Source organism: Lynx canadensis, chromosome B1 (genome assembly GCF_007474595.2).
Source record: "Lynx canadensis isolate LIC74 chromosome B1, mLynCan4.pri.v2, whole genome shotgun sequence".
In the NCBI taxonomy this organism is placed as follows: domain Eukaryota; kingdom Metazoa; phylum Chordata; class Mammalia; order Carnivora; family Felidae; genus Lynx; species Lynx canadensis.
The window spans coordinates 59,146,326-59,164,863 of NC_044306.2; the positions used below are offsets into that span (position 1 = coordinate 59,146,326).

The 18,538-nt window shown below is 34.5% G+C and overlaps 1 protein-coding gene across 8 annotated transcripts in view; it reads left to right on the forward strand.

The window, feature by feature from the left end:
- Nucleotides 1-18,538, forward strand: part of NEK1 (NIMA related kinase 1) — a 225,673-nt gene that overhangs the window by 184,817 nt on the left and 22,318 nt on the right. For all 8 annotated transcript variants that reach the window (XM_030312772.1, XM_030312764.1, XM_030312765.1 and 5 more), the window contains 5 exons: nt 870-1,117; nt 9,048-9,199; nt 12,656-12,864; nt 14,810-14,940; nt 15,218-15,350. In XM_030312772.1, the coding sequence (XP_030168632.1) occupies nt 870-1,117; nt 9,048-9,199; nt 12,656-12,864; nt 14,810-14,940; nt 15,218-15,350 (873 nt within the window). The remainder of the gene's footprint in view (nt 1-869; nt 1,118-9,047; nt 9,200-12,655; nt 12,865-14,809; nt 14,941-15,217; nt 15,351-18,538) is intronic.

Sequence of the window (18,538 nt, forward strand, 5' to 3'; positions counted from 1 at the left end):
AGGTTGTTAATGTGAATCTTTTATTTGGACAACATATTAGTAGACAGCATTTCTTGTCAGTTACCTCATTCATTTAAAAAGTGTAGTAGTCATAGAGCATTAGGTTCTCATTAATAAACCTGGATTGTTTGGCAACATGGGCAGTAAAACTTTTTGGCCAAGGGGCATCTGAATGGCTCAGTTGGTTAAGCATTCAACTTCAACTTAGGTCATGATCTCACCACTCGTGAGTTCGAGCCCCTCATCAGGCTCTGTGCTGATGACAGCTCAGAACCTGGAGTCTACTTTGGATTTTGTGTCTCCCTCTTTCTCTGCCCTGCCACTGCTTGTGCTCTGTCTCTCTCTGTCTCAAAAATAAATAAATAAATAAATAAATAAATAAATAAATAAATAAATAAATAAATAACTTTTTGGCCAATTATTTTATTGAATGTTCAAAACAAAAAGAACTGCTTGCTAAAATTAAGCCAGTATACTAAGAACATTAAGTAAATTGTCTTGTTTTTAATAGTATTAATTAAAATATGAGAAATATAATTTTTCCTATCTAACCTATAGGAACAAAGATAAACTGGGGGTAAATATGAGTGTCTAAACAGTGTGTTTTCACATTTCCTTACATTTGTGTCTACATATTTTGCATTTAATGGAAGTATATAGCAAATTAATCTGCTTTCTGAAAATAAAACCTAATATCCAAAGATTATTTATAAGGTAATATAATCACATAAATACTTTGGTTTTGTTTTCTTGATAGACATGGAGGTTTTTGCTAGAATCCGTGTTAAATACTGTGCCTTTTTCAATATCACATAAAACTATTTAAGTACTATATAGACTTATCACAGAATCTTTCCTTTATACCACAGGAACTGAAATAGATGATTCTCAGCACTCCAAATGTGATGTAGATAAATCTGTGCAACCAGAACCAGTTTTCCAAAGAGTGGTTCTTTCAAAACACTTGAACGTAGTCTCTCAAATTCAATCAATTTTGTGTTCACCAGAAGAATCCTTTCCACTTCGATCTCGCTCTGATTCACCACCAAAAAATAAAAACAAGAATTCCTTGCTGATTGGACTTTCAACTGGTCTATTTGATGCAAACAACCCAAAGGCAAGTATGCACCTCAAATAGAAAATATCTATTTTAATAACATTTCTTATTTATTTTCTTTGATAAACCATAATGTTGAGTTTTAATCTCTTACACACACACACACACACACACACACACACACACACACACACAACAGAAGGCCTCCATCTTCTCTTCTGGGATTCTAAAAAGAAGTTGCTATTGAGAGTACAACTAGGACGAAACCTATTTCATTGGTTCCTTGTTCAGGATTCTTTTTATAGGGTCTACTTTTATTTAAGCAGAAGATCTCTCTTACACCCTCTTACATTATCTCCTCTCTTCACTACTCAACCCTACCTCCATTTATAGTCTGAGACTAAACTTAAGTAATATATCCTTTCTTTTTTTAAGTTTATTTATTTATTTTGAGAGAGAGAGAGCAAGTGTACACATGGGGGAGAGGAAGAGAGAGAATCCTGAGCAGGCTCCACGCTGTCAGTCCAGAGCCCAACGTGGGGCTGGATAGTGAGATCATGACCTGAGCCATAATCAAGAGTTGATACTTAACCGACCAAGCCATCCAGGCACCCCAAGCAATATATCTTAAATGGACAGAAGTACTATTTGCCTAATTTGTATGTAGAAAGACTAATAGATAAGATATTCATATGCACTTTCTGGCAGAAGATTTTCAAACCTCTTATCTTTTCTCACTTGCTATCTTTTTCTTATTTTGAAATTGCAATAGTATCTCTATAGAACATTTTAAAATATAAAGGAATCACATATTTTGTTATATTACGTTTTATATGTGTAATTTTTACATTGATAAAACTTTTTGCCAAAATGAATTATTAGGCATATTTTTTGTAACCTGCTTTTCTGTTTAATAATAATTATAAAACTATTACAAATGTTACTATTGAAAACTATATTATTATAAAAATTGCATTTTGTCATGGGCACCTGAATTGCTCAGTCTGTTGAGTGACCAACCCTTAATTTTGGCTCAGGTCATGATCTCAAGGTTCATGAGATTGAGCCCCATGTTGGGCTCTTTACTGACAGTGCAAAGCCTGGTTGGGGTTCTCCCTCTCTCTGTCTCTCTGTCCCTTCACCTCTCATGTGTGCTCTTTCTCTTTCTCAAAATAAATTAATAAGCATTTTTTAAAAATAACATTTTGCCATATTGTCAAATAATCTCTCATATCATCTATAATGACCATAAATTCCATTGTGCTGCTATGCTATATATAATTTTTTAAACTAATCTATTTTTATTGCTGGGCCTTAACTACCTACATGTGTATCTTTGACAATAGCCACAGTTATTTTCATAAAGTAAATTTCTGTAAGTAGAGTTCAAAAGGTTATATTGTATACCGCCTGTTTTCCCTTTAAGAAATAGCTTATTATGGGGTCGCCTGGGTGGCTCAGTTGGTTAAGCCTCTGACTTTGACTCAGGTCATGATCTCACAGTTCGTGAGTTTGAGCCCCACATTGGGCTTTCTGCTGCCAGTGCAGAGCCTGCATGGGATCCTCTGTCTTCTTCTTTCTACCCCTCTGCCGCTTGTGCTCGCTCACTTTCTCTCTCTCTCTCTCTCTCTCTCTCTCACTCTCTCTCTCTCTCTCTCTCTCACACACACACACACACACACACACAAATAAAATAAAGATTAAAAAGTAGCTAATAATACCTCAATAGTATATGAGAGTCTGTACTCTAAAGAGCACCAACTGTTATCATTCACTTAAAAATTGTGTATTTAATGAATGGGTGATGGTATTTTTAAAATTTGTGTTTCTATGTTTGCCACTGATGTTGGACATTTTTTATATGTTTAGGTCTGTATAGGAATGCATTACCTGAATTCTTTCATCCTTGGCTATTTTTTAAATATGTCATTTTGATTTTCAATTTAGTTTTCCAGTTGGATATGTTTTTACTTTATGGAGTGTTGTCTTAATCTTATTTTAAATGTAGAGATTGCTAAATTCTCTTACTTGTCTAATAGCATTCAAACTTTCAAAGATGTAAACTATGAAAACAAATGTTATGATCTTCAGAGTTAGAGAATAAGGCCTACTTGTGGAACAGAGAAGGATTATCATGTAATTCATACACTTGTTCCTTTCTAGTAAAGGTGTGTAGCTAATTGTCTTTAGCCTAGAGATTTTTAATAATTTTTTCTGTGTATAAAGTTAACATTCCTGGAGAGCTTGGGTGCTCAGTCAGTTAAGCATCTGACTCTTGACTTTGGCTCAGGTAATGATCTCATGGTTCGTAGTTTCAAGCCCCATGTCGGGCTTTATGCTGACAGTGCAGAACCTGCTTGGGATTCTCTCTCTTTCCTTATATCTCTGCCTCTCCCCAATTCGCATGCTCTGCCTCTCTCTCAAAATAAAGAAATAAACTTAAGAAAAAATGTTAACATTCCTTGCATAATACATTTTAATTTTTTATTTTCTTTCATGACCTTAGTTCAGCCTTAGTAGTTCTATAGAAGTACTTGCTTCGGAAGTAAGCACAACAAAATAGATTTCATGTAGGGGAATGACTGTAAGAGGAAGGGCAAGAAAGAACCCTAGAAAGCCAAAGCAGTTTGTAGCCATTTAAGGCAAGGACAGAAGGCCATACCTCCCTATTCCTTAAATCTTTGAGGTCATGAAAGTTCATCACTGGGCCCAAATAGTAAATACTTGGTGTTCATAATGGTCACCTTAAAATGTGGAGAAAAAGTAAAATTTATTTTGAAACATATAGATAATCTGTCTACTAAGTGGAATAATTTGAGCTCTTAACAAGGATTTTTGTTAAACGTCTTTTTTAAAAATGTTAATTATGCTACTTACCTTTTTTTTAATGTTTATTTTTGAGAGGGAGAGAGAGTGCGTGCACGAGTGTGTACAAGGCAGGGAGAGACAGAGAGAGAGAGGAGAGAGAGAGAGAGACAGAGAGAGAGAGAGAGAGAGAGAGAGAGAGAGAGAGGGAGAGAGAATCCCAAGCAGGCTCCACACTCAGCAAAGAGCCTGACCCTGGGTTCAGTCTGATGATCACGAGATTATGACCTGAACCAAGATCAAGTTGGATGCTTAATCGACTGAGCTACCCAGGCAACCCTGTGGTTTTTTTTATTATTATTGTTAAAGGAAATTCTCCTTGTACTTTGAATCCTAACCTCTCTCACCTCAAGGAATAACTCCTTTACTTTGGTCACACTTGTATCAACTTTTTCCTCTATAGTAGATCATTTCCTCAACATACATGTTCTTGTAAGTCCCATCGTAATTAGCAAACTTCTCTTCTCTTGACAACATGTCCTTCTCCAGCTACCACCCCTTTTCTCTGTTCCCTTTACAACCAAACATCTTCAATATGTTGTATCTTTGCAGTCTCCACTTCCAAACACATTCCAATATGACTTTCATCCCACTCCTCCATTAAAACTGCTCTTGTCAAATTAGTTACTAATACATTGCCAAATTCCCTGTACCTTTTTCTCTCATCTTTCTTGATTTTTTTCTTCCAACAGAGTTGATATACACTTTATTTGTAAAATCATTTTTATATCTTGGCTTGCTTTATATCACATTTTCCTCGGCGCTCATGACTCACCCTTTAGTCTCCTTTACTGGTGGCTTCTACTCTAACAGATCTCCTTAAAAGAATGTGTATTCTATCATTGTGTGGAATGTTTTGTAAATATCAAGAATTAAGTCAAATTGGTTGCTAGTGTTGTTCAAGTCTTCTTTATCTTCTATTTTGTCTAGTTGTATCATTTGATGAGAAAAGATTGAAAAAACTATACTTGCATAATTGTCTTTTCATTTGTGTCTATTTTTGTTCCATGTATTTTGAAACTTTGCTCTTGAGTGAATAAAAATTCAGTATTGCTGTCTTCTGGATATTGAATTGATAGGTTTATTGCTATGAAGTGTCCCTTTTTGTTTGATAGTGGTGTCCTTGCTAATTGTCTTTCTACTTATTTATCAATTACTGAGAAAGGAGTGTTAAAATTTCCAGTCAATTTAATGCATGTTAATAATCTTTATATAGTCTTAAAAAATTGACCTCTTTAATCGTTATGAAATGACTCTCTTTATTGTTGGTCATATCACTTTGTTCTGAAATCTGTTTTGTCCAATTTTAATACAGCCATTCCAGCTTTCTGATGATTAATGTCTATGAGGTATATATATTTTACATCCTTTACTTTTAATCACACAGATTTTATATGTAAAGTGGATTTTTTGTAGCTATCATCTAGTCAAGTCTTTTTAACCAGCCTGACAATCTCTTTTATTCAAAGTGATTAGACAATTTACTTGTTATGTAATTTTTTATATATTATTGATATGATTAATTTTAAACCTACCATTTTGCTATTTGTTTTCTATTTGTCTCATCACTTTTTCTTCTCCTATTTACTTTAATTCTCCCTTCTTTTGGATTATTTTTAGCATTTTATTTAATCTCTACTATTTGCTTTTAAAGATAGACCTTTTCAAATATTTAGTTGTAATTCTCAGTTTTCAACATACAGTTTTAGCTTTTTACAATCTTTCTTTAATATACCACTATATTTATTTAACATATTTAACATATTTAATATACCACAGTATTTATTTAACCTATTTAACAATATACTTCCATTTCCACTCTCTTGTCTGTCCTTTTGGCATTGTTGTCGTATATATTATGTCCATATGTTATAAACACCACAATAAATTTTCATCATTTTTGCTTTAAACATTATCTTTTACAGAAAGTAAAAATTGAGAGTCTATATATTTACCATTTCGGATATTCTTCATTACTTTGTGTAGAATTCAGGTTTCTATCTGGTATCTATCACTTCTGCACCTTTTAAGAACTTCCTTTAACATTCTTGTGCAGCCCTGTTGGTGATGACTTTTTTTCTTCTTTTGTTTATTTAAAAACCTTTTTGTTACACTTTCATTCTGAAAAGCTATTTCTAGTAAGTCTAGAATTATATTATCTTCTGGGTTGTATTATTTCTGACAACAAACACTGTAAATGTAGCTTTCATAAGGTAGTAGTAATAGAGTGACTTGATTTATCAAGTAAGGTAAGGTAAATTTGTAATAGTTCAAAATGAAATCATCTCAAGAGGTGATCTTCTCATGCTATCACTTATATAAGAACAGAGTCTAGGTTACCAAACAAAATAGTTATTTGTCCTTCCCCTTAGACCTCCCTCATTTTAGAGGATGGCGAATACAGGGTGGAGAGAGACCAGATGTGTTCCACCAATAGTTTTCTGATCTGCGGAGTGGAGTGGAAAACTAATCTCTATAAAAATATTAAGAATTTCTTTACTCATTATAGCAAATGGAGAATGGGGGGGTGGGGGGGAATATTGATGTGTAATTCACCAGTAGCGTATATGTCTTAAATGTCTTGTTTTAATTTGCTAAAATATCAATTCTTATATAATGTCTATAATTTTTGCCTTTGCTAAATGTTCATAATTTTTTTAATGTTTTAGATCCACTTTTCACCTGGTTTATGGGTTGAAATGAGGCTATATTTGTAGAAGCTATTTTTAAGAAACAGTGTTACAGTTTAATTTTAGTAAGCAGAAGTTAAATAAATATGTTCATTATAATCCATTCTGTACTATAACCAGAGTATTGCTAATTCATAATTTTATTTGAAAAATACTACAGATGAAACTGTGAGTTGACAGAATTCTTTTAAGTACAATTTTATGTGGAGTTCTATTATTAGTATACTTACTACTTAATTTATTCACTATCTTATGTGGTTCTCTTCATTTTTGAGAAAAAGAACTTAACCAACAAACAAAAACATCTAAAAATCCTGTCAAAGAAGACTGTGAACATAAAGGGTTTTCAATATAGGATAGATAAGCTGTTGGATCGAGGGTACATAGATCTATTCCAGGAGGAAAGTTGTGAAATTACATACCTCTTAAAATTTCTTTCTAACTGTATTATGTTACATTAAGTTAGGAAAATTATTTTTTTAATGTTTATTTTTGAGAGAGAGAGAGAGAGAGAGAGAGAGAGAGAGAGAGAGAGAGAGACAGTGTGAACGGGGGAGGGGCAGAGAGAAGGAGACACAGAATCCGAAGCAGGCTTCAGTCTCTGAACTTTATTTTCTTTTTTTTTTTTTAATTTTTTAACGTTTATTTATTTTTGAGACAGAGACAGAGCATGAACGGGAGAGGGGCAGAGAGAGAGAGGGAGACACAGAATCGGAAGCAGGCTCCAGGCTCTGAGCCATCAGCCCAGAGCCCGACGCGGGGCTCGAACTCACGGACAGTGAGATCCTGACCTGAGCTGAAGTCGGACGCTTAACCGACTGAGCCACCCAGGCGCCCCTGGGCTCTGAACTTTCAGCACGTTGCTGGATGCAGGGCTCAAACCTGTGAACCAGGAGATCAAGACCTGAGCTGAAGTCAGATGCTTACTTAACCAATTGAGCCGCCCAGGCTCCCATATTAGGAAAATTATTTTAACTAGTGAAAGGAATAAACTAGAATTGAAACTATTTTACCAGAGTTAAAATTTATCTCAGCCTAAAAAATACTGCATCTTTATGTCGTGTCCCCTTGAATTTAGGTATATAATGCATATATGCTGTATCTATCTAGAGAAACTGTTACTGTATGCATATTTTGCATACCGCTGGTTTATAATATATAGGGTTCAAACCATTAAAATAATAAACAAGTCAAGCATAAATTCTGCTGACAGTGAGAGATTCAGAAAAAGAAATACTTTCAGTACCATTATTAAGTGCTTTGACAAGCAACGTATCTTACCATCTTGTAGTTCATAACCATTTTTTTCAAGTGCTGTAATATGTAAATTATGTTCAAGTAATGGAAATCTATCCTTTTTTTATTCTCAAAAACAGATTGTACCAATAAAATTGGCGACGAATATAAATTTTCATTAATATGCTAAACATTGTGTTTTCTTCACAGCCTCCAATCTGTTGTAGATTCTTACCAGGGCCTTAGGAGTTATGTTTCAAATCTCACAGACTCCTTTAGGGTCATTAACCCAACTCTGAGACTTATATATTTAGATATTTGTTTCATTGCTCTGTCTATCCATCATATTCTAACTGCTGTTAGGTTAGTGGCCAGAAGCTATTTCTATTATTTCTGGTCTTATGCAAACAAGTTCAAATTTTAAATACCTCAACTGTGCATTTTTTCTTAAGTCAGTTTCTTCTCACCTGATCTCACATGATTTTCAGTATGAACATCCAGTACCTGTCTTTCTAGCCTTGCCTTCTTGTAAGAAAGGCTCCATTTACAGTACATTGTTCAGGGAAGCCATGTTAGGTTTTTGTTTGTTTTGTTTTTTGTTTGTTTGTTTATTTTGCACTAATATGAAGTTCCTTGTTTAACCAATGTGGCCCAGCCAACAGCTCCTAGGATAAATGATACAAAGGGCCACCAATTTATGTGTGATGGTGCTTTGCCAAGCTTCAGACTAACTCAGTCCAGGATTTGGGAAAGATATATGGGAGGATTGGCCATAGGAAAGTGTGAGAGGAAGACTTAGCAGAGATACAGTAAAAGAGTGACAGTATAGGTCCTGAATGAGAAGGAGCAAATTAGCAGTTTCTGGCACTGCCTGATTTCTGACAAATTTCTAATTCCGTTCCCTGGGCATACCCCAAGTAAGCACCTCTCCCTGCTTTTGAACGATGATTTAAGTGAATCCTTGTGTGTTGAAACCCAGGCATAACTTGAAAATTTAGTTTCCTCACTGAAAAAAATACAGAGCTGAAATTCAAGAGAATTAGGTTCTAACCTTGGACAAGTCACCTCTGGAGCTTCTAGCTCTAAATATATGATATAAAAATAAAAAATTAGTATTAGTTCTAACTTTCTAATTTTTTTATCTCATTTTTATTTTCTAATGATCTCACTCCTACTAAGAAGTCTGTTAACTTTTTTAGATGTTGAGGACATGTTCACTTCCAGATCTCTCAAAATTGTTCAGAACACTGATGGATGTTCCCACTGTAGGAGATGTATGTCAAGACAATCTTGAAATAGATGAAATTGAAGATGAGCATATTAAAGAAGGACCTTCTGATTCTGAAGACATGTGAGCATGATGTCATTAACAAATACTAGCACTAACAGAATTTTTGAGTTTATAGGAGTTCTAGAGATGTGACTCACCTAGGCAGTTTTAAAAAATGATCTATAACTGATTTTTTCACTACTTCTTTACCTTTATACAGCATTTTTAAAGTACAGTCATGCAAGTTTTGACATGTATAGTTGCCTCTAAGTAATATAATGACTTACTCTCACTTTGAAGAATATAAGAAAATGATTTCTATGTGTGCTCTCTGTCTTATTCACTACTGAACATGTAGGACCTTGACTTGGCCATGGGGTACATGTGTAATAAATTTTGCTTAAATGAATGAATATTAGGGTGATGATTATTTAACAGTTTAATGCCACATGATACAGGGATTGAAGTGGGAAATAGTGAAATATGTACTATTCTACAGTTCACCAGGGAAAAGACCAGAAAGCCTCTATATCTCTCTCCTGCCATGTATGATTTCAAAACTATGGCAGTGGAGAGTTAGCAGGTAGGCTAGTTGTTTTATTCGCATATGTATGTGCACATACATTTAATTGCTTTCCCAAAATTCCTTTCTTCATGATCCACAGGGAATCTAGAATCCGAGAGAAATTTAACCAACACTTCTGAGAACTATGGGAAGTGATAGCCCCTTAGACAGTATCTTTTTCCACACTCTTTGCAACAAGTAAGCCCTCCTATGTTACTCTGCACTGTCAGCGCAGAGCTTGATGCAGGACTTGATCTCAAAAACCATGAATGATATCATGACCTGAGCAGAAACCAAGAGTCGGTTGCCCAACCAACTGAACCACCTAGGTGTCTCTAAAATCACCATTGTTTTAATCTGACTGCCACAATAGCTTGTTTGTGACTTGTGTTCTTTTAACTACTAGTTGATGACAGAATTTTAAAATTTAAGTTAGAAGCTTTTAATATGAATTTAAAATTTTGAAAACCAACTTAAAAAAATAAAATAAAAAATTGAAAACTAAGCTATTTTTATTTTTTTAATTTTTTTAAGATATTTATTTATTTATTTATTTATTTATTTATTTATTTATTTATTTTCAATATATGAAGTTTATTGTCAAATTGGTTTCCATACAACACCCAGTGCTCATCCCAAAAGGTGCCCTCCTCAATACCCATCACCCACCCTCCCACCCCCATCAACCCTCAGTTTGTTCTCAGTTTTTAAGAGTCTCTTATGCTTTGGCTCTCTTCCACTCTAACCTCTTTTTTTTTTTTTTCCTTCCCCTCCCCCATGGGTTTCTGTTAAGTTTCTCAGGATCCACATTAAGAGTGAAACCATATGGTATCTGTCTTTCTCTGTATGGCTTATTTCACTTAGTGTAACACTCTCCAGTTCCATCCATGTTGCTACAAAGGGCCGTATTTCATTCTTTCTCATTGCCACGTAGTACTCCATTGTGTATATAAACCACAATTTCTTTATCCATTGATCAGTTGATGGACATTTAGGCTGTTTCCATAATTTGACTATTGTTGAGAGTGCTGAACTAAGCTATTTTTAAAAGTAGGTTAGGGGGCGCCTGGGTGGCGCAGTCGGTTAAGCGTCCGACTTCAGCCAGGTCACGATCTCACGGTCCGTGAGTTCGAGCCCCGCGTCGGGCTCTGGGCTGATGGCTCGGAGCCTGGAGCCTGTTTCCGATTCTGTGTCTCCCTCTCTCTCTGCCCCTCCCCCGTTCATGCTCTGTCTCTCTCTGTCCCAAAAATAAATAAAAAAACACTGAAAAAAAAAATTTAAAAGTAGGTTAGTGCATACCAGGAAATTTCACTTAATGTTTTCCTTGGGAAAAAAACATTTCTTTTTGTTGTTATTCAAACTTCACTCAAGGTCATATAATAAGAAAATCTAAAAAGTGAATTCAGAGCCACATTTAAAAATATATATAAGACAAATTTTTGAGTGCTTCTTCCAAAAAAGATGTTAGTCTTATACTTTTCTTATAATGGCAGACTTAGCAGCCCCACTGACTTTTAATACCATCTGTGGAGGGTACTAATTCCTCCAGGCTGGCCACTAGAAGATTTAATCAACAGATTAATGTTTACTCATTGTTACAATGGTACATAGTGGATGTGCATGCTATGTTAGTCTTTTAATTAAATTCTAAGTTAAATGCTAATAGTAGGATGAGCCAAAAGATTAGATATGCTCTCTTTCTTGTTCTAATGAGGTGCTATGCTTTTCTATACCTGCTACAAAGTGTAGAAGTTTGTACACATAAATAAAAACTAAAGATATTTCTACATTAAAAGATTATTTTCTTTTTCCATTAATGGAAAATTTATTTAAGATCTTGCATAATACCATTTATATTTTAGCTCTTTAGTAAATACTTGTTTATTTGATTGGAATCTAAACTTAAATCAGCTTTCCTAGTGGATGAAATCCTCAGCGTGGGTACATAACCTCTTTCAGAAGATCTCATATATCTAAGAGGCAAATCATAAGAGAAATAAAGTCAGTGAGTATGTTTTGGGGGTATTATAGAAGTGGTGAGATTTTAATCCTTTCTGTGCTATTTATTGACTGTGCAATTGAGTGTATAGCCTTGTGCAAGACATATAAACACTTTGATTCAGTTTCCATGTCTCTAAAGTGAGTTATATGTAGGTAAAATTTTAGTAATAGAATAAAACTGAATAAATAAACTAAATAGAATAAACTAAAGTACTATATAAAAGTAAGGTATTATTGGCCTAAATTAATTAGTTCCAGCATCTTTAATCCCATGAAAATAAAATTAATATCCTGAGCAATGCCTTGGAAATAAGATAATCTAGCAAAGATTATTATGGTTAATATATTCTAATTATGTGGTAAAGTTTACTTGCTATGTATTTTAGAAATGTTTTCAAGGATAAACATGTAAAGATAAGATTTCTGGTGACTATTTTTATTCACTAGATCATCCTGTGAACCTGAATGTGAAATTCCATAAGTATTTTCATTTCTAAAAGTTCAAATGTCCAATGAATGTTTATATGAAAAGCCTTTCATATAGGATACTACCATTATACATCCACGTGAATATTCTGCTGAATTTTCAAAATTACATAGAAGAAAAATATTTGAATATTAAGTATTTTTTTTGAAAGCAAGTGAAAAATCTCTTTAGTCTGGCCTTTTAAAACACTGAAACATTCTTTCAAAATTTAAGCAGTGAATAACATTGATAGTTTTATAATTCTCTTTCGGCACTCAGGATCACACAAGTCATCTTCGGGCTTATGTATTCCAGAATATGTACCATGTGCTGTATTTTATAATTGTATCAGTCCTCATTTACTTTTACCTATGTAGGTTTTTTCAGATTTCTTTTTATCCACTATTAGTACTTTTAAGTAGAAAGGAGCACATGTATATTGAAGTAAAATTTCAAAATAAGGTAACATTTTGGTAACGTTTACTTTAATCTTTCAAAATTTCAGTGTATTTGAAGAAACTGACACAGATTTACAAGAGCTTCAGGCCTCTATGGAACAGTTACTTAGGGAACAACCTGGAGAAGAATACAGTGAGGAGGAAGAATCCATCTTAAAAAACAGTGACATAGAGCAGACTGCAAATGGGACAGATGTAGCAGATGAGGATGACAATCCCAGCAGTGAAAGTGCCCTAAATGAAGAATGGCATTCGGGTACGTGGTCATGATCATGGACCTTTCTTTTTTCAGTGTATACAATTATTTCAAGTAGAATATATTTTTCTGTTATCTGATACGAACCATTTCCAACTTTAAATAAAACTGAAGTATGCTTCTGTGTCTCTGACTTTATTCATGCCTTTTCTTCTCACACAAATGTCCATATACATTTGTTCCATTTCTTTCCCGTTAAATTTTAGAAATGCTTTTGAAGCAGGGTGCCTGGGTGGCTCAGTTGGTTAAGTGTCTGACTCTTGATCTAGGCTCAGGTCATGATCTCACGGGTTCGTGAGTTCGAGCCCCACATCGGGCTCTGTGCTGACGGTGCAGAGCCTGCTTGGGATTTTGTCTCTCCCTCTCTCTGCCTCTTCCCAGCTTGCACTCTCTTGTCTCTCTCAAAATAAATAAATTTTAAAAAAGAAGAAATGCTTTTGAAGCATTTTCATTGTTTTCTTATCTTCCTTGACTTATTTTTCTAGTACTAAAGATAATAGCCTAGTTTTCCTAGCACTTTATATTTTACAAAGAGCTTCCACATACAGTGGTTAACCAGCAAGGTTAATACTAAAAACAGTTTTTAAAATGTTGACACTGGGGCGCCTGGGTGGCGCAGTCGGTTAAGCGTCCGACTTCAGCCAGGTCACGATCTCGCGGTCCGTGAGTTCGAGCCCCGCGTCGGGCTCTGGGCTGATGGCTCAGAGCCTGGAGCCTGTTTCCGATTCTGTGTCTCCCTCTCTCTCTGCCCCTCCCCCGTTCATGCTCTGTCTCTCTCTGTCCCAAAAATAAATAAAAAACGTTGAAAAAAAAATTTTAAATGTTGACACTTTTTTTTAAAATTGTTGTTTGTTGATAGCATTACCCCCAAGATACATAGAAAATCTGTGTAATCAAGAACTATATTATGTTTATTTGGGAAGAAGAGCTAATGTGAAAAGGAACGATTCTTCAGTAATTTTGTCTTTTACTAGACTATTTCCAAGTGTCTTGGACATATACATGACATAAAACATAGATAGTATTTGTATTTTCTAAGTGCTTTACTAAAGTTTTATGATATGTAGCATAAGTCATCTGCCTCCTGCGTGCTTTTTCCTGCTTTGGCCCATGTTTAATATCAACTTTTTAAAAACAGTAGTTAGGGTTGGTTGCCTCAGTACAGAACATATGGGTATGCTTTTTTCATTTTTTACTCAGAATGTTTTTATTCTAGTTTACTGTTTATGTCTATAAAAGATTCCCAAAGTAACATTCCTCTTTTTTTTTTTTTAAGTTTGTTTTTATTTGTTTTTGAGAGAGAGAGAGACCATGTGTGCACACCAGCAGGGGAGGGGGAGATAGAGAAGGAAAGAAGGAATCTCCAGTAGTCTCCACGCTGTCAGCACAGAGCCCAGTGCAACGCTCCATGCAGGGCTCAATTGCACCAACTGTGAGATCGTGACCTGAGTCGAGATCAAGAGTGGAACTCTAACTGACTGAGCCACCCAGGTGCCCCATCCCAAAGTAACATTCTTGTTAAGACAGATTTACAGGGGCGCCTGGGTGGCTCAGCCGGTTGAGCATCCGACTTCGGCTCAGGTCACGATCTCGCGGTCCGTGAGTTCGAGCCCCGCGTCGGGCTCTGTGCTGACTGCCTGGAGCCTGTTTCACATTTTGTGTCTCCCTCTCTCTCTGACCCTCCCCTGTTCATGCTCTGTCTCTCTCTGTCTCAAAAATAAATAAATGTTAAAAAAAAAATTAAAAAAAAAGACAGATTTACATATACACTGATTTCCTATATAAATGGCAATAATTATAATGATAAAATCTTTATAGTGAAAGCACAACTAGTCTGTTTCAGTGACTTCACTCAGTTGTGAAAAAGAATTTTAGTCTGTTAGGGTAAGAATTATTTTATTCATTCTTTTTAGTCTTAAAATATCTTTTTATTTCTGCATTTTAGATAACAGTGATGGTGAGATTACTAGTGAATGTGAATATGATAGCGTCTTTAATCATTTAGAGGAACTGAGACTTCACCTGGAGCAGGAAATAGGCTTTGAAAAATTCTTTGAGGTTTATGAGAAGATAAAGGTAAGTAAAATGTCAATTAAAACATTTAACTTTGGGTCACCTGGCTGGCTCAGTTGATAGAGCATCTGACTCTTGACCTTAGGGTCATGAGTGCAAACCCCATGTTGAGCATGGAGCCTATTTAAGAAAAAATTTAACTTTGAAATATGCTCTTTTTGGATTACTAGTGAAATGTCAGTGATATTTATAGGTCAATAGATTTATCATAAACAATAAAGCTTCCAATTAGAGAAAGTTAATATTCAAGCATTAATTTATATTTGGAAATTTGGTATAGGCTATTCATGAAGATGAAGATGAAAATATTGAGATTTGTTCAACAATAGTTCAGAATATTTTAGGAAATGAACATGAACATCTTTATGCCAAGATTCTTCATTTAGTCATGGCAGATGGAGCCTATCAAGAAGGTAAGATTTCCTCAGTCTATTTTAAGTAAATGTGCAAAAAACAGGATGTAAATTACTGAGCTTTTATCACATGCATTTTGGTGAAATCTATATTGGAATCATATCCAGTACTTATGAGCAATTATAAAATTAACCATGTCATATACTGTTACTGATTCTACCATATTTTCATTGACTTAAGTCCTTTAGGTCCATATTTTTACTTAATTTATAAGTAACATTTGAATGAGATTTTTTAGAAAGACCCCTTATTGGTCAGTTCTAGAAATCAGAATGCTTTAGTAAAGTTTTAGACATACATGCTTCAGCAGTATGTACAGTTTCTCCTAATACCAAATGTAATCTCTTCCATTCACAGTAAGTGGAGTTCATTTATAGTGGCTTATATGTAAACCATTTTTCTATTTGGAAAATATTTACCTACAGAATGACACAAAATATATTTGAATTTTATGGAAAATTATTAAAGTTAAAAATGGTGTTGCCCCTTAAATTTAGTCAATTTAGACATGGAACAAGACCAGTGGTATAGTCCTAACTCTGTGACAAGCTAGTAATGTGACATTAAGTAATTTATTTGAAATTTCAGTTTCCATTGCTATAAAAGGTTGATCACTATTCTAATGTACTGTGAACTGTTTTCAAAATACTTATTGAGTGCTTCTTGTAACCTAGCACTTTATTACTAATTGACATTAAACGACATAGTGTTTTATTTACATGTTGTTTACAGTTCCCTTGGGAGATGAAACCTAAGTATATGAAAGTGTAAAACTATATGTAAAAAATGCATATTCTAAAGTACTTTTCAGTGCAGTAGGAATTAGAGAAGGGAAGCTTGGATTGTGAAAAATGGAAAGAAACGTAGAGCCGTACTTGTCAAAAAACAGAGTGAAAACTAATTGATGTGTATTAGAGTTAAAATCACCCTATCAGAAGCTTCTTGTTGTAAATAGTCTTTGTTGTAGGGAAGTGTTGAATCACTATATTGTACATCTGAAACTAATATTACACTGCATATTAACTAAAATTTAAATAAAAACTAAAAAAAAAACCAAAGTAGTCTTTGTGATTAGATACTATGAAATGTTTAAAATACATAGAGGAAATCAGTGAAGATTTGTAAACTGACAAAGTGAAGATGTTTTGTAAAGTTCAATCTAGCAGCAGTATTCTGGATATCTTCGAGTGTACTGAGATTGCAAATAAGATCTTTTTTGAAACTGTAGATGTGTTTGGACATGGGAGGGTGAATACCTCGATTTAGTGTTCATAGGAATGGAGCATCAATATTCAGCTCAGATATTTCAGAATCAGGCTTTTAATAAAAATATTTAATATTTTTATTAATCAAGTTTCCTAAAATCAAACTCAAGAACTTTTTTTTTATTTTGGGAGCAGGTTCACTTATTTAAGGTATAAACTTATTTATATTGACCAAAAAGCTCAGCCAAAAAAAAATGTTTTTTTAAATTTGTTAATAAAAATAAAAATCTTTTAGGGGCGCCTGGGTGGCTCAGTCGGTTAAGCGTCCGACTTCAGCTCAGGTCATGATCTCATGGTCTGTGAGTTAGAGCCCCACATCGGGCTCTGTGCTGACAGCTCAGAGCCTGGAGCCTGCTTCCGATTCTGTGTCTCCCTCTCTCTCTGACCCTTCCCCGTTCATGCTCTATCTCTCTCTGTCTCAAAAATAAATAAACATTAAAAAAATTTTTTTTAAAATAAAAATCTTTTAAAAATTCGAATAGTTATCGTTAAATCAAAACTAGAAAATCTTAAGGTACAGTGAGTACTCTTAGCATATAGCTTCAGAAACCACTGTGTCTTCATTAGTATTCTTAACAAAATAATAACTGTCAAGAAAATATTAGGGCCATTAGCAACAAGTAATGGATTGAATATAAGCCAGTAGATAGTGCTGCATATATTATTCAATATGATTTCCTTTAGCCCCCTTAATAATCACAAACAGGCAAAAACAAAGCAATGTGTCCTATTTATGGTGGTGCAATGAAACCTATCAATAGAAACTTAAAGGAGCTCCTTTCTTTTCAATTTTTTTTTTTTACTTGAGTATAGTTGACACACATGGTCATATAAGTTTCAGGTGTACAACATAACTATTTGACAAGTTTATACTTTATGCTGTGCTTACCTCAAGTATAGCTACCGTTGGTCACCAGGCAACACTACTGCAATATCATTGATTGTATTCCTTATACTGTGCCTTCTTCCTATGATTTATTCATTTAATAACTGGAAGCCTGTATTTCCCACTCCTCGTTAACCCTTTTGCCTATCCTCCCAACCCCACCCCCTTCTCTGGCAATGATCAGTTGTCTATATTTATAAATCTGCTTCTGCTTTTTGTTTATTCCTTTTTTTTTAGATTCTACATATGAGTGAAATCATATGGTATTCCTTTTTCTCAGTCTAACTTGTTTTACTTAGCAGAATACCTGTAGGTCCATCTATGTTGTCACAGAGGGTACAATCTCATCCTTTTTTATGACAATGTGATATTCCAGTGTGTGTGTATGTGTGTGCACTCATGCATACATACATCTTCCTTATCTATTCATATATCAAAAGACACTTAGGTTGCTTCCATATCTTGGCTATTGGTAATAACACTGCAATAAACATAGGGGTGCATATATATTTTCAAATTAGTGTATTCTTTTTCTTTGGGTAAAACCTATTAGTGAAGTTATTGGATCGTGTGGTATTTCTATTTTTGAGTTTTTGAGGAACCTCCATTATGGTTTTCCACAGTAGCTATGCCAGTTTACTTTCCACCAACAATGTATGAGGGTTCCTTTTGCTCCATACCCTCACCAACACTTATTATTTCCTCTCTTTTTGATACTAGCTATTCTGATGTATGTAAAGTAATATCTCATTGTGGTTCTCATTTGCATTTCTCTGATGACTAGTGATGGTGAGCATCTTTTCATGTGCCTGTCAGCCATCTGTATGTCTTCCTCAGAAAATGTCTATTCAGGTCCTTTGCCTATTTTTTAATTGGATTGTTTGATTTTTTCATGTAGGGTTGTATATGTTGTTAACATATGACAGAAATGTCATTTGCAAATATCTTCTATTCATTAGGTTGCCTTTTTGTTTAGTTGATTGTGTTGTTTACTATGCAAAAGTTTGTTATTTTGATGTGGTCCTAGTAGTTTATT